This window comes from Felis catus, chromosome B2 (assembly GCF_018350175.1).
Source record: "Felis catus isolate Fca126 chromosome B2, F.catus_Fca126_mat1.0, whole genome shotgun sequence".
Taxonomy (NCBI): domain Eukaryota; kingdom Metazoa; phylum Chordata; class Mammalia; order Carnivora; family Felidae; genus Felis; species Felis catus.
The window spans coordinates 50,249,544-50,264,205 of NC_058372.1; the positions used below are offsets into that span (position 1 = coordinate 50,249,544).

General features: G+C 41.8%; 1 protein-coding gene across 1 annotated transcript; it reads right to left on the reverse strand.

Annotated features, from left to right (window-relative positions):
- Positions 1 to 466: 466 nt before the first annotated feature.
- LOC101096317 (glutathione S-transferase A2) lies at positions 467 to 12,995 on the reverse strand. Its single transcript, XM_011282429.4, has 7 exons — positions 12,861 to 12,995; positions 7,301 to 7,405; positions 6,868 to 6,919; positions 5,492 to 5,624; positions 3,451 to 3,592; positions 1,814 to 1,945; positions 467 to 949 (listed from the first exon to the last, which is right to left on the reverse strand). The coding sequence occupies exons 2-7, from the start codon at positions 7,385 to 7,387 to the stop codon at positions 824 to 826; spliced, it is 672 nt and encodes a 223-aa protein (XP_011280731.1). The 5' UTR covers positions 7,388 to 7,405; positions 12,861 to 12,995; the 3' UTR covers positions 467 to 823.
- Positions 12,996 to 14,662: the final 1,667 nt, after the last annotated feature.

Sequence of the window (14,662 nt, forward strand, 5' to 3'; positions counted from 1 at the left end):
AAAAAAGATTCATCAACTGAGGGAAAATGGTTCAGTACAAAAAAGAAAAGAAAAAAGAAAGAAAGAAAGAAAGAAAGAAAGAAAGAAAGAAAGAAAGAAAGAAAGAAAGAAAGAAAGAAAGAAAGAGAAAGAGAGAAGGAGGGAAAGAAGGAAAAGGCAGGCAGGAAGGAAGGAGGGTGAGGGAGGAGGAATCTTTAGGCTGCATCACAAAAACAGCAAATACAGGGGTACCTGGGTGGTTCAGTCGGTTGAGTATCCAACTTCCCCACAGGTCATGATCTCACACTTCATGACATTGAGCCCCATATCAGGCCCACGTCAGGCTCTGTGCTGATAGCTCAGAGCCTGGAATCTGCTTTTTTGGATTCTGTGTCTCCCTCTCTCTGCCCCTACTCTGCTGGCATTCTGTCTCTCTCTTAAAAACAAATAAACATTAAAAAAAATTTTTTTTAAGAAATACATCAAATACAAAGAAAAAAAAGAGTATTTTTTGTGTTACTAAATATAGGTCACATGAAACTTTCTACTTCAATCTTTTTGACAAGGTATATGATAGCTGTTATGACAATTTTTTAATACATCAAAGAATCCATTAAATTTTTTTCTTCCTTTATTTATTTTTAAGTCCAAGAGATGTCCTAGGGGCTGATCATGATTTGATATTTGGTAAAAACAAAATAAATTGCTTTGCAAATCTTCATAGTAGATGAAATTATATACTTTTGAAAACTTTACTAGCCTCACAATCATCAGCATCTTACATCAGGTAACGCACGTCATTGTTGGAAACCCCAGATGCAAGTGCTGGCCATCCATGCCTGCTTCATTTAATCCTGAAAATCTTCCTTGCTTTTTCTAAATCTTCCTCACTGATAGGAGGCTTCCTCTGGCTGCCAGGCTGCAGAAACTTCTTCACGGGAGGGAGATTGCTGATTCTGGTCTTCAGGGCCTGCAATACACAAGGGCACAGCCTCAGACGGAGCCAGGGCCAGCCCCATCCCTGGCACAAGCCAGAGACCCTCCTAGACAAGGACCAGCTGAGTGCCCTCCATCAGCACCAGTGTGAGGCTGGGAAATGCACAGCCAGTGAGACACGAAGATGGGAGGAAGAAAAGACAGCTCGATCCCATTTTCCCCAAAGATGTCTTTCTTTCAGGCTCTATTCAGTTTCTATTCAGTTTCTTCTTCCCTACACGAAAATCCTGTAGCTTCATGGCTTTTGTGCAATACAGGGAAGAGGACTGTGTCTGTCAGAATCCACACACATCAAGTCTCCAAACAGACAATGAAAATGTAGGAAAATTGCCCTGGACGAGAGACAGAAAATACAGAAAGCTGAACCATGAGACTGGTCAAAACCAGGCATCCCACTGAGAGAGGGACCGAGAGAGGGAGACTCTGCCCAGGGAAACATGATGTCTGCCCTTAGGAGCAGGTGCGGAGGGAAGAAATCAGAAGGCAGGAAACCTGCTCAGACAGGCACAGGAAGGAAAGAGAAGGACACAGGTGGATAAGGGAAATCCCAGAGAAACCAAGGACAAATGCCACAAAGCAATGGGGATGGGGAGACTGATGCCGAGCCCTGGGTCCTTCTCATGGTAAAGACAAAGTGTTCTTCTTGGGGAAGCATCCACCTCAGATGTTCTGGGCATGACAAGATTCCCTGCATGCCTCGACCAGCACCCAGGAGGTAATTAATGCTGGAGACGTGAGGACAGCCAAGTCCTGGGCAACGATGGGACCCGAATGTAAATGTTAGATTCTGGAGGGGGAGATGCGAGCCTTCCCTCCTGAAGGCTGTGAGAGAGATTACCTTCAGCAGAGGGAAGTTGGCCATAAGGCTGGGGTCAAGCTCTTCCACATAGTACAGAAGTTCAACCAGGTGAATGTCAGCCCTGCTCAGCCTGTTGCCAACAAGGTAGTCTTGTCCGTGGCTCTTTAACACCTGGCAGGTTTGAGGAATTACATCATGAGCACAGGCATGGTCAGGCTGGGTCCCTCTGCCCCTCCCCACACTCTCCACCCCAACCTCCCCACCTCTGCTGCCTCACTGAGGGGGTGTTGGCTGCAGACCCTCTTCGCTGCGCTCTGACTCGGTGTGACAGCAGGTCTCTGCTGTTCTGTCCCTGCTCCTCAGCTGAAGCCCCAGCTACCGTTTCCCTGAAACGTGTGCTCCTGTGTATCCCTTTCAACTATTCTGATGTATGCAACTTTTCCTAATAAAATGTTGGGGAAATTCACAAAATTTATTAAAACATCCCAATAATATGCAAATGATAACGTGAAGAGAAAACCCCACGGCATCACCAGCTTAAGGCAATTTGGGTAAATACCCTTTCACACTATGTACACATATAGAAACATGGATAATTGTTATGCAAAGAATATAAGACCACTTTAAATGCCCTATGGTAACATATGTTTTGCATTTAACTTACCATAGGGTGCTTTGATTTCAAAGTATAGGCTTGCTCAAGTGGGATGACTGTTCAGGTCTTTGCAGTGTGAATGTGCCCCAACTCTCAGCACCACAAAGGTCAAGAAAGAGAGTATTTTTTTTTAAGTTTATTTACTTACTTTGAGAGAGAGAGAGAGAACGTGCACGAGTGGGGGCAGGGGCAGAAAGAGAGGGAGAGAGAGAATCCCAAGCAGGCCCTGGGCTGTCAGCACAGGGCTCACTCAGTCTCACCAACTGTGAGATCAGGACCTGGGCTGAAATTAAGAGTGGGATGCTTAACCAACTGAGTCACCCGGGTGCCCCAGCCCATAGTTTCCATTTAGCATGATTTCAGGTAGTTTGGATCTTGAAACATTCTCCTCTTACGTCCAAGGAGAAACATTAACTGAGATAAGCACCGTCTATAATGATGGAACCTTATTTCCTTAGTTTGCATGGCTGTCCTCTGAAGTGTGAGAGCCATGCCTTCGAGTAGGTCAATTCTTTTCTCCCTAACATCTCTCCATCTGTATCTTCCTCTTCATCACACTGCCCCCATCTCTGACTAGATACACCTCATCTGTCCACCCCCAAGACACTGCCACTTTCTCCCGAAGGGCAGCTGGTCTCATGTCTCCCTATTTCCCTATGCATGTTGCCACAGTATCTCCTGATGCATTGCTCTCACTGTGTTCCTCTTGGATCAAAGCCCCTGTGTGGTGCTCTGTCTGCAGGACCTACTCCAATGTCCAGTGTGGCTCTCAGAGCCTTCAGCAGCCCAGGCTCTAACTATGACCATGAAAGTCTGCCAAATAGAGAATTCTCGATTGGCTCCTGGTAAGTTGAGGTCTTGTTGGAAAATTAAAACTTGGGTATCACTGGTACAATTCTTCCTGCATTAGTATTCAGGAAGGCTCACTGGAAGTGAAGGTAAAGGTTCAAGGGATGCCAGACGCTGTCTTTCTTTGTCCTCTATGTCCAGCACCCAAAGTGCTCAATGACCGTCCACTTACTTTTTCAAACACAGGGAGATAACGATCTGTTACTTTCTCTTTGATCTGGGCAATCTTGGCCTCTTTCTGATCAGGTGGACACAGAGGCAAAACGAGGATCATTTCATTCAAATCTGCCATACCTTCTATGTACATATCTATCCTGAAAGACAAAATGACCAAATTGTCAAATGCCTTCTGCCTTGATTTTAGAGTTGAAAAATGTATGAGAATGGGGCATCAGGAGGTGGCAAAGTAATTCAGCTCCATTTGATGCATTTTTATACACCAGTCATTCAGCTCTGATTTTTACTTGATTTGAACATTTCATCCTAGAACAAGCCATCAAGGTAGATATGTGTCTAAAACTTTCATTATACACATGATGAAATAGAGGGACAGAGAGCATTGGTGACCTGTCCAGAGTCACAGGGAAATTGGTGGAATCCTGCAAATACCTACTGGGACCATACCTAGGGTCTGTCACCTCCATGGTGGCTTGTTCTGGGCACAAACGGAGTGTGACTCCATGTGGCTGACCTGCCCCCTAAGTGATATCCAGAGAGAGTCCCTGGCACAACCGTCTCAGTCATGTCCCCTTCCTCTCTCATCCTGTTACACCACCCAGGCCTGTTTAAACCAATGTCAGCAGGTTTTCCAATAATTTCCCACAGCACATGTTTCCACACTCCGTCCACATACAGTTGCCCAACTCTGGCCTTGTTTGCATTTCTCAAGTCTTCACCTAAAATATCTCCTGAAATGGTGAAATACTTTGTACATTCCAAGTAGCACATATTCCAGCAGAGTAGTTTTGAATGTTCCAAGTTGGGCTTTCTGTAAAAGTTTTTTTTTAAATAAATCTTTATTGGCACATAATTCAATACTATAACGTGTACACTTCAAGAGTGTTTAAGTTTGTGATTTTTATAGTAAAGACACAGAATTCTGTACCATCACCACACACTAATTACAGAATATTTTCCTAGTCCCAAAAGAAATGCTGTATGCTTTTACACCCATTCTAATTTCTTCCCTCCTCCAGCCCCTGGCAACCACTAAACTGCTTTCTGTTTCTATATATTTGAATGTTCTGGATATTTCATACAAATGGATTCACACAATATGTGCCCTTGTGTCTGGTTTCTTTCATATAACATGATGTTTGCAAGGTTTATCCGTGTTGTAGCATGCATCAGTACTTCATTCCTTTTCATGGCCAAACAATATTGCATTGATAAGTAGACTAACCACTCATCAGTTGATGCACATTTGTGTCATTTCCACATTAAGAATTTTAAGAACACCACTGATAAACATCTGCGTACAAGTTCTAGCGTGGATGTGTTTTCAGTAGTCTTATTTGCATACCTAGTAATGGAGTTGCTGGAATATGGCAACTCTATGGTTCACTTTTGAGCAACTCATAACAGTTTCTGAGATTTAAATTTCAATCATGTGGTCCCATAACCACAGAGAGAACCCACAGATATGGTTGTATTGACTAAATCTGGCTACTTCGGTCCTGTATCAAAATGCTCGTGATAACCCTGGCATCTTGAGGACCATGCTCTGCTAACCCTTGTCAAGCGGCCAGTCCATATAACAGGCTGGTAAGTGAGGTTTTTGATCATCATTTTGATCATTTCTGAACCTTCAGAATCAGCGCCTTTGGATCCTTCTGTTCCCTAGTCTTATCTGCCGGACACTCAGACTCATCCTTTGTCTCTAGCTGTTGGCTGATAATCCAGCTCCTAAAGGCCTGAGTACTGAGAATAGTGACTCCACCATCTTTCTGGCTTCCTAGTTCATCAGCGTTAGCAAAAGACTGTCACCATATGTGCTGTATATGTGGACCACTTCCTTTTCTGTAATCCTACTTGGTGAATCCACTCCTAGGGGAATCCCTCATCCTCACAGCTCTCTGTGGTTTTGGACCTCAATCTATACCGCCAAGTCCTGTGCTGCTGCTGGCCACGATCCCCCCAACACAGTCCTGCCTGCCTAAGAACCCAAATTTTTACATTAATTGCTGATGAAAGAATAAAAAAAAGTACTGTACAGAGCTCTCTCCTTTATGTCTTTTCCATAGAGGTTGTATTTGGTGGCAATGTAGTTGAGAATGGCTCTCGTCTGGACCATCTTCATTCCATCAATTTCAACCATTGGCACTTGCTGGAACATCAAATTTCCATCTTTTGTAAAAAGAAAGAAGAAGCAGAGTGACATACTTTATGGATCATACTCTTTTAACATGAAAAACGTTTGTTGCCATGACTGAAGATATAAAAGGAAACAAAAATTATTGCCTGGTAACATTTCACCATATCTGTATTTTGGTTTTTGCATCCTCCAATCCTCTTTGATCTCAGTCTGCATTTTACTTTTCACCTATTATTTCATTTATCTTTTTTGGAAAATTTTTTAATTTTTTTTTTTTTTTGAGAGAGAGAGAGAGAGGTGAGTGAGAATGGGGGAGGGGCAGAGAGAGAGGGAGACACAGGATCTGAAGCAGGCTCCAGGCTCTCAGCTGTTAACACAGAGCCTGATGTGGGGCTCAGACCCACAAACGGTGAGATCATGACCTGAGCCAAAGTCAGACGCTCACCGACTGAGCCACCAAGGCAACCCTCATTTATCTTTTTATTTACCATCCAGATACATGGTAGGTTCCTGTATTTTTTGTGGTTGATTTACTTTCATGGGTGTTTTAGGAAATGTTGAGAGAGGCTACACCAGGGCCAACATCGCATTCAGTTCAAATGAAACATTCCAAAGTAAGTCTCTGGGTTCATGCCATTAAGGTGAATTTGAAGGGAGATTTCTATGCAGGGTGTTTTGCTTGCTTCCCCAGTTCTACCACTGGACAGTGTGTATCGGGCAAGCCCTGGTTTCCTGACTCTGCTGATGCGAGTAGTGCTTGAACTTTGTTCTTCATCTCCATCTTCATACTGTCACCTGGCCTTTCAATTAATCCAACTAAACCATCTTATTATCTGAGTCTATGATATTGCTAGGATATAAGCTTGCAATAATCCGTCAGAGAAAAGAACTCACACAACTGCTGGCCTATTTCTACTCTTTTCATTCTACTGCGTGGGTTTGAGAGTCCTTGCCTGGGCAGGCTATGTGGGATCCTGAACTGACCCAGCTCACTTGGGGGCAGAAAAGCTGGAGAGTGCAAGGGGAGGGCATTCACAGGACACGGGGGGGGGGGGGGGCTAGTTCCTTTAGCAAACACTCAGAGTTCAAGCCCCCCCCCCCCAGCCTTGAGTGAGGTGGAAGATCTGCCCAAGGAGCCCTGCCCCTTACCTTGGAGCCACTCCTCTTCCATTCCACCATCCCCAGCTCCCACCACACTCACAAGTAGGTGTTCAAACCCTAACTTATGACTTCTACCTGACCCCCTCATCTGAGGAATTAGATACCTGGTCTTACCATTCTTTAACTTATCCAAGTCTTCTGGAGTTTCTATAAATTTCTCTTCAAACTGGAAAGCAGAAACAGTGAATTAGCATACCTAAAATATCAAGGATGCTTCTTTAAAATCATCTGATATTTGAAAAAGATTCATGTTTCTAATTATTGCACAAATGTCAAAAATGATATTTTGTAGATTGCTTAAATCAAAATCCAGATAAGGCTTACACATTATGCTTAGCTTCTGAGTTTAAGTTCTTTGATGAGAAGAAATTTAATAATATATTAGGTGAAATCTGTTCATCTCTTAATAGCTGACAATTTTTCTTTTAACATAAAACTCTTGACAGGTCATTTATAGAAGTAGAAGAATCTCCTAGCTTATGTGAGAAACGTATTCTGATAGAGTCAATTTTTGGTCTAACTTAGGATGACAAAACTCAGATCTAACCTCTACTCCGGCTGAAGCCAGGAGCCACCGGATGGACTCCATTCTGCCACGTCCATTAAAGTAGTGAAGCTTGGGCTTCCCCGCCATGATAGACTCTGAATTTCTCTAAACATGAATGAAACAACAAACGAATGAATGAATGAATGAATGAACAGATGAACGATATCACAGAAGCAAAAACATACTTTTTGATGTTGGTCAAATAGCACCAACAGTGCTTAAGGAGTACCTGCCTTCCTCATAGAAGAATTAGAAGAGACCCTAGAATGTCTTTCAAGGCCCAATTCTCATACGTCATTAGCCAGTCCTGGGAAACTCTTCCAAACCCTGCTTGTTACCTCCACTAGGTAAAGTCTGATTCTCTTGGTAGGCTAATAGGTGAGAGTGTGTGGTAAGGATGCAGGTGTGGGTGTAAGGAGGAGGGAGAAGGATTAGAGAATTGCGATTTGTTGAAACTCTGCTAATGATCCTGACCCAATGCCAGTCCTTTTGGATACATTATATCTTCAATCATCAAAATGGCCCTATGAACTATTTGTTATCAGACCCATTTTTCAGTTAATGAAACCAAGGCTCAGAGGTGAAAAGGCTTGTCCATAGTCTTCTCTAGTTAGTGATGGACATGGAAATCCACACCTAGGACTAAAAAGAGAGCAGGCTTGGAATCCACTCCAGTGCTGGCGCTGGGAGCCTATGAGGGACACTGAAAGCAGAGGACATCTCTGACAAGACCAGGATGAGGAGCAGAGTCAGGCTTCCACTCCTGACTGTTATGCTGCTTTTGTTTAAAACAAAGTTAGGACTAAGACTCGCTTAACTGCAGCTCAAAAGACCCTGGTTCTTTTTTTTTTTTAATTTTTTTTTAATGTTTTATTTATTTTTGAGACAGAGAGAGACAGAGCATAGCAGGGGAGGGGCAGAGAGAGAAGGAGACACAGAGTGGGGAGCAGGCTCCAGACTCTGAGCTGTCAGCACAGAGCCTGACAAGGGGCTTGGACTCAACGAACTGCGAGATCATGACCTTGGAGGTTAAGTCGGAGGCTTAACCAATTGAGCCACCCAGGCGCCCCGACCCTGGTTCTTTCCATAGACACAGGATGCTAATTGCTAATTTCCTTCAATTCCCTTCCTTTTTTTTTTTTTTTTTTTTTTGATTCTACATTCTGCCTTTACTTGGTGCACTTTATAATCTGAAAAACGGGATATTACCATATTAACATTACAGTCAATGGAACAGAACTAACATTTCTTCAATGTCTATCATACAATGGGTATTCTCGCCTATTTATCTTCAATTAATCTTACAAAAATCACCTGAGATACATTCTGTTATTAGTGTCATTTTAAAGTTGAGGATACTGAGGTTTCTTGAGTAACTTGCCCAAAGTAAGTGGTGAAGTTGGGACTCAAACCTACCTCTAACTCAAAGACAAAGGCTTTATTTTCTACACTGGTGTTTTTATTTTATTTTATTTATTTTATTTTTTTTTTAATTTTTTTTTTCAACGTTTATTTTTTTGGGGACAGAGAGAGACAGAGCATGAACGGGGGAGGGGCAGAGAGAGAGGGAGACACAGAATCGGAAACAGGCTCCAGGCTCTGAGCCATCAGCCCAGAGCCTGATGCGGGGCTTGAACTCACGGACTGCGAGATCGTGACCTGGCTGAAGTCGGACGCTTAACCGACTGCGCCACCCAGGCGCCCCTACACTGGTGTTTTTAAAAAATGCGTGACAATCCTTCAGTGGATTGTGAAATCTACTAATTTTTAAAATGAAGTAGGAGAAAATAGAAAATATCAGAGTGCATTCATGTAGAAACACAAACTTTGTTTCATGTGTTTGTTGTGTATAGGGGCCTGTGCATGAGTACACACTCATTTGATCAGTATAATGGTACTTTGTGATACTTTGTGTCTGGTCAATGAAGTTTGAAAGCCCTAGGTCCATCCCAGGCTGCGAACAAAGCAGGGAACCAGATAATAAAACTCAGTGGCTCAAACAATGGATGTGCTATCATAGGTGTGAATGGAAACACACAGGAATCATTTAAAGGTGGAGTCCCCAAGGCAGGTCTTAAGGAGGAACAGTTGCCTTTTCTATGCAAATCCCAAGTTCTGTTTGCAAAACGTTAAGATTGTCTTGCAAAATTTTGTTGTGGAGTTTGGGACAAAAATATACCTCCCTTACCCAGTGGATACATCTTTGAAAAACTGTGTGACTTGAATTTTAGAATTTTAGATATCAAAATGTTTTTCATGTCCACATTTTTCATGTGGGACTCAACAGTCAAATCTTTAGAAAGTAAAGAACCATTTGGAAACACAGTTACTCAAGTCATCTGTAATTAGAGATTTTGTTTATTGTACTTTTTTACCACAGGGAATAGAGGTACTATGACTCAGCATTATGAAAAGACTAGCGCTCATGCTATGTGTGTTTTGAACTACAGGTCACAGAGCTGTGATTCAAACCCTCACACTGCTTACCCATGGACTGAGGATCAGGTTACTAAAAGAAATGATATTTACCTTACGTAATATTTTATCATAGGACTCCCCCTGATAAGCAACTTTGTTCACCTTCTGAAGGGGAGGTCTCCAGAGGCCTGATAAAGGCTGGGGCAAAGGTTATCAGAGAACTTTGCCTGATCAAGACATCAGCAGATTTCTGGTTCTGCCCCGGCCATGTGCATCCCTTATGTCTTCCGTGTCTGGCCCATCCCCCATGCCACTGGCTCCCTGATCCAGGCACTATGGAGTCTTTCCTGCCCCAGCCCTTTGCATGGATTCCAGCCACTGCTTCTCCCTGCAGCTGATCACAGCACTAGCACAAGGCCTCACTGTCAACTCGGGTTGAAAATGATCCCTTCTCTCCCAACATCCTGTTTCTTACCTGGTAACAGACCTTTCACTGCTCCTTCTTCAACACTTTGTTTCTGGTGACATGTAACGTATATCCTGCTTTCAAAAAGTTTCCTTCAAACTTTCTCGACTAACATCATTGATCAGTTTCATGCACTAAGAAATGATGGTTCACAGGAACAAGACAGGAGCCTGATTTGGTCTCTGCCCTAAAGGGTTTAGAGATAACTGGCAGCACACAAAAGACCCAGTGGTGACTCCAGTTTAATTGGGTCCAACCCCCGAATCATGATTCTCTTACCCAAGTAATTCAGAGCAAGGTGAAGGTTGCCAGGCTGAAAGCCAAGGCTCCTGCCTCCCAGGACAGCATGACATGTTCATGCTCATTGCCTCTTTGACCACCATTTGTCTGTTTTCCTGCTCTTCAAATCAGGATTGTGCCTTATCCTTGTCAACCCTGCTCTCTTGAGCATCTTGCAAAGTGCTTTTCTTCACTGTCATTTCAATATCTTCTGCCATACATGCTATATCTTTTCCTGTGGATTCTGTTATGCCTGGACAACTTCTGGATTGTTACAGTGACGTCACTGAAACTCTAGTTTCGCCTGTCCAAACCTGTCTTTCCCCACCAATGTTAACACTTAGGACAGCACATCGTTGACTCTTATATTCTGATTGCAATGACTTGTGCATTCTAGCTAGGTGAATTTCTGTGCCTTTTAAAGGTGAATTAAGTGTTCTGCTGATTACCTACTTTTCCCATCAAGATTTCTTGAGTTTGGGAGTTGGAGAAGTCACATAATCTAGTGATTCTTAAGTAGGGGTGATTTTGCTTCCCCACACCTTGGAAGACATCTGATAATGTCTAGAGACATTGTTAGGTATCAAAACCAGAAAGGAGAGTGTTGCATTGTCAGCTGGGTAGGGATCAGAGATGCCTCTGATATGGCATGAGACCATGCTTGATGTGCCTCCGAATGCTTTTTGTCTCCTACTAGTCATTCTGCATTTTATCTGCTTATTTTTCATCAACGTGTTATCCTAACAGACACATTTAATGGATATTTAGTTGAAAATGTCTAATGGTTGCTTGCAATTAGCTACTGTACCTATGTAGTCTTTCCAGGATAGGATGCACTGCCATTTTGGGAAAACACAGTAATTCTCCATTATCCATTGGCACTTATTCTGCTCCACAGGCTGCCTGTCACTGGTCCTAGGGTGGAGCCTGACCCCTGCACTGTGCTGTTTCTAGAAGTACTGAGTGAAACAGAAGGAAACCATGAGAATCTTAACTGTGTCAACAGTACTGCTGAAGTAACCATTTCTTGCAAAACTTGTAAATAAGCTCTCATTGTAGATATTTTAAACGTCGAAGTTCACAAATTTGAGAAAATATGTATGTTAACACTATTGACAAGTACATTCTTTAATTAAATGTACATTTCTATAACAAATATTTGTAACTAAACAACAATGGCAACAAAAGAACAATTAACAGGACAGCTCCCCCACAATAGAGAATAAGCCAGCCTAAAGTGTCAAGAAGGCCAACCTTGTGAAACCCTGTTCCAGCCCTTCTCTAGGTTTGCCATGAGTTGCCCAGAAAGAGAATGGGGCTTGCCAGTCAGCTAATCAGAGCAGAGACTGACTTAGAATCTAGTTCTGCTGACATTCAGATTAATTTTTTCTCTTATATTAAGCCTTAATTTTTAATTTTTACAGCCTACATCACATCACTGTATCATAATTCACAACTATTGCGTGTTGACTCTAATGGTTCTCTGTGTCTGCGCGGGATACATTCCAAGACCCCCAGTGGATGCCTGAAACCGAGGAGAGTACCAAACTCTACATATACTATGTTCTTTTCCTATATATACATACATACGATGAAATTTCATTCATAAACGAGGCACAGCAGATGAACAACAATGACTAATAATAAAATAGAACAATTCTAATGATACACTATAATAAAATGATGGGCAATTTATAACATACAAATATTTTTCTTTCTGGAATTTTCCATTTAATGTTTTCAGACTGCAGTTACCACAGGTAACTGAAACCGCAGAAGGCAAACGACACGTAAGGGGGCCACTATGCTTCCACAGAGAAAGTAAGTCTGGCAAAACACTCGCACTCTCTCCTGCACTAGTCATATTCTCAGATTGCTGAAATGGTATTGTTCTTTTTTCCCCTTATATCATTCAGTTTTTTCTACCTAAATCCTTATGTCCTAGGTTTCTAATCTCTTTATTTTTATATTTCTGTAAAGATGTATCCAACAGCAAGTGAATAAACATCTCTTGGGGCACCTGGGTGGCTCAGTCGGTTAAGCATCTGACTTCAGCTCAGGTCATAATCTCACAGTTCATGGTTTTAAGCCCTGCATCAGACTGTGCTGACAGCTCAGAGCTGGAGCCTGCTTCGGATTCTGTGTCTCCCTCTCTCTCTGCCCGTCCCCTGCTTGTGTTCTCTCTCTCTCTCTCTCTCAAAAATAAATAAACATTCAAAAAACAAAACAAAACAAAACAAACAGCTCTTAAACTGTTCCCCAGACACACCAAGAAGTGTAATGTGAGTATAAAACAGGCTTTTTCTTGTGCTAAGGACACATTTGAACGCAATTTTCTGGTGACCTAGAGAAGAGGATGGAAGGCAATGTCTGAAAACTTAGAAAAGCAGTACTTACCTTACTGAGGTCTGTTTCCCACTAGGCTCAGCAGCTGCATGCCAATCCTTCCTGCGTTTATAAGCTCTTTGATAGTTAGTAACTCCTCCTCTGTGAGGTGGGTAGAGTTCAGTGGGGGAAAAGTCACTCCCACAACGTTCAAGGCCTTGGCTTCTGTGACAGATTTGAAGGAAATGGCAAGTCACCTTCTTATGAAACAACTATTTAATATGTTCCTTTTCAAGGTTGGCAATTCAAAGATTAAACAATTTCTGACTGATTGGACTCTCTCTGCTAGTTAGTGAGGTATGGCTTTGGGAAGAAATTTACAGTGAGGTTTTCATGAATTGCATACTAGGACCAAGACAGATGAAAAACCTCTACCACGAGGCTAGCAGATCTCGGGAATGCCTTTTATATTGGGTTTTAAATAAAATACAGGGCACCCAATTGAATGTGAATTTCAGATACATAATACATTATCTTTTGGTACTGGCACAAAAATAGACATATAGATCCATGGAGCAGAATAGAGAGCCCCAGAAACAAACTCATCATTATATGGTCAGTTAATCTTCAAAAAAGGAGGCAAGAATATACAATAGGAAAAAGAGTCTCTTCAACAAATGGTGCTGGGAAAACTGGACAGCTACATGCAGAAGAATGAAATTGGACTACTTTCTAACACCATTACAGAAAAATTAACTCTCAATTGATTAAAGATCTAAATGTGAGACGTGAACTGGGAAAATCCTAGAAGAGAACACAGGCAGTAGTTTCTCTGACATCAGCCTTAGCAACATTTTTCTTTCTTTTATTTTTTTAATTTTTTTTTTAACGTTTATTTTTTTTTGAGACAGAGAGAGACAGAGCATGAACAGGGGAGGGTCAGAGAGAGGGAGACACAGAATCTGAAACAGGTTCCAGGCTCTGAGCTGTCAGCACAGAGCCTGACGCGGGGCTCGAACTCGCAGACCCTGAGATCATGACCTGAGCTGAAGTCGGCCGCTTAACCAACTGAGCCACACAGGTGCCCCGCAACATTTTTCTAAATATGTCTCATAAGGTAAGGGCACAAAAGCAAAAATAAACTGTTGGGACTGAATCAAAATAAAAAGCTTTGCACAGAACAGAAACAATCAACAAAGCAAAAAAGCAACTTCCTGAATGGGAGAAGATATTTGCAAATGATACACCTGCTGAGGGGTTAATATCCAAAATATCTAAAGAACTTATTTATACAACTCAACACCCAGAAAACAAATAATATAATTTAAAAATGGGCAGAAGATATCAACAGACATTTATCCAAAGAACACATCCAGATGGCCAAGAGACACATGAAAACCTGCTCAACGTCACTCATCGTCAGGGAAATACAAATCAAAACCACTATGAGATATCATCTCACTCCTGTGAGAATCGCTAAAATCAAAAACACAAGAAACAATGAGTGTTGGTGAGAATGTGGAGAAAAAGGAAGGCTTGTGGTTGGTGGGAATGCAAAATAGTGCTGCCCCTGTGAAAAACACTATAGAGTTTCCTCAAAAATTAAAATTATAATTACAGTATGAGCCAGTAATTCCACTGCTGGGTACTTACTCAAGGAACATGACAGCAATGCAAATATGTATATATATATATGTATATATGTATATATGTATATATATGTATACATGACAGCAATGCAAATATGTATATATATATATGTGTATATATGTATATATGTATATATATGTATATATATGTGTGTGTATATATATATATATACACACACATATATATATATATACACACACTCCAATGTTTATTGCAGCATTATT

Bases quoted from the DNA above. Each gene is read 5' to 3' on its own strand.
- LOC101096317 (XM_011282429.4), bottom strand. From the start codon at position 7,387: ATGGCGGGGAAGCCCAAGCTTCACTACTTTAATGGACGTGGCAGAATG. The intron at 1,946-3,450 runs GTAAGTGGACGG...CAAACCTGCCAG, and splicing joins ATCTCCCTGTGTTTGAAAAA to GTGTTAAAGAGCCACGGACA. The intron at 950-1,813 runs GTAATCTCTCTC...TGTGTATTGCAG, and splicing joins CCAACTTCCCTCTGCTGAAG to GCCCTGAAGACCAGAATCAG.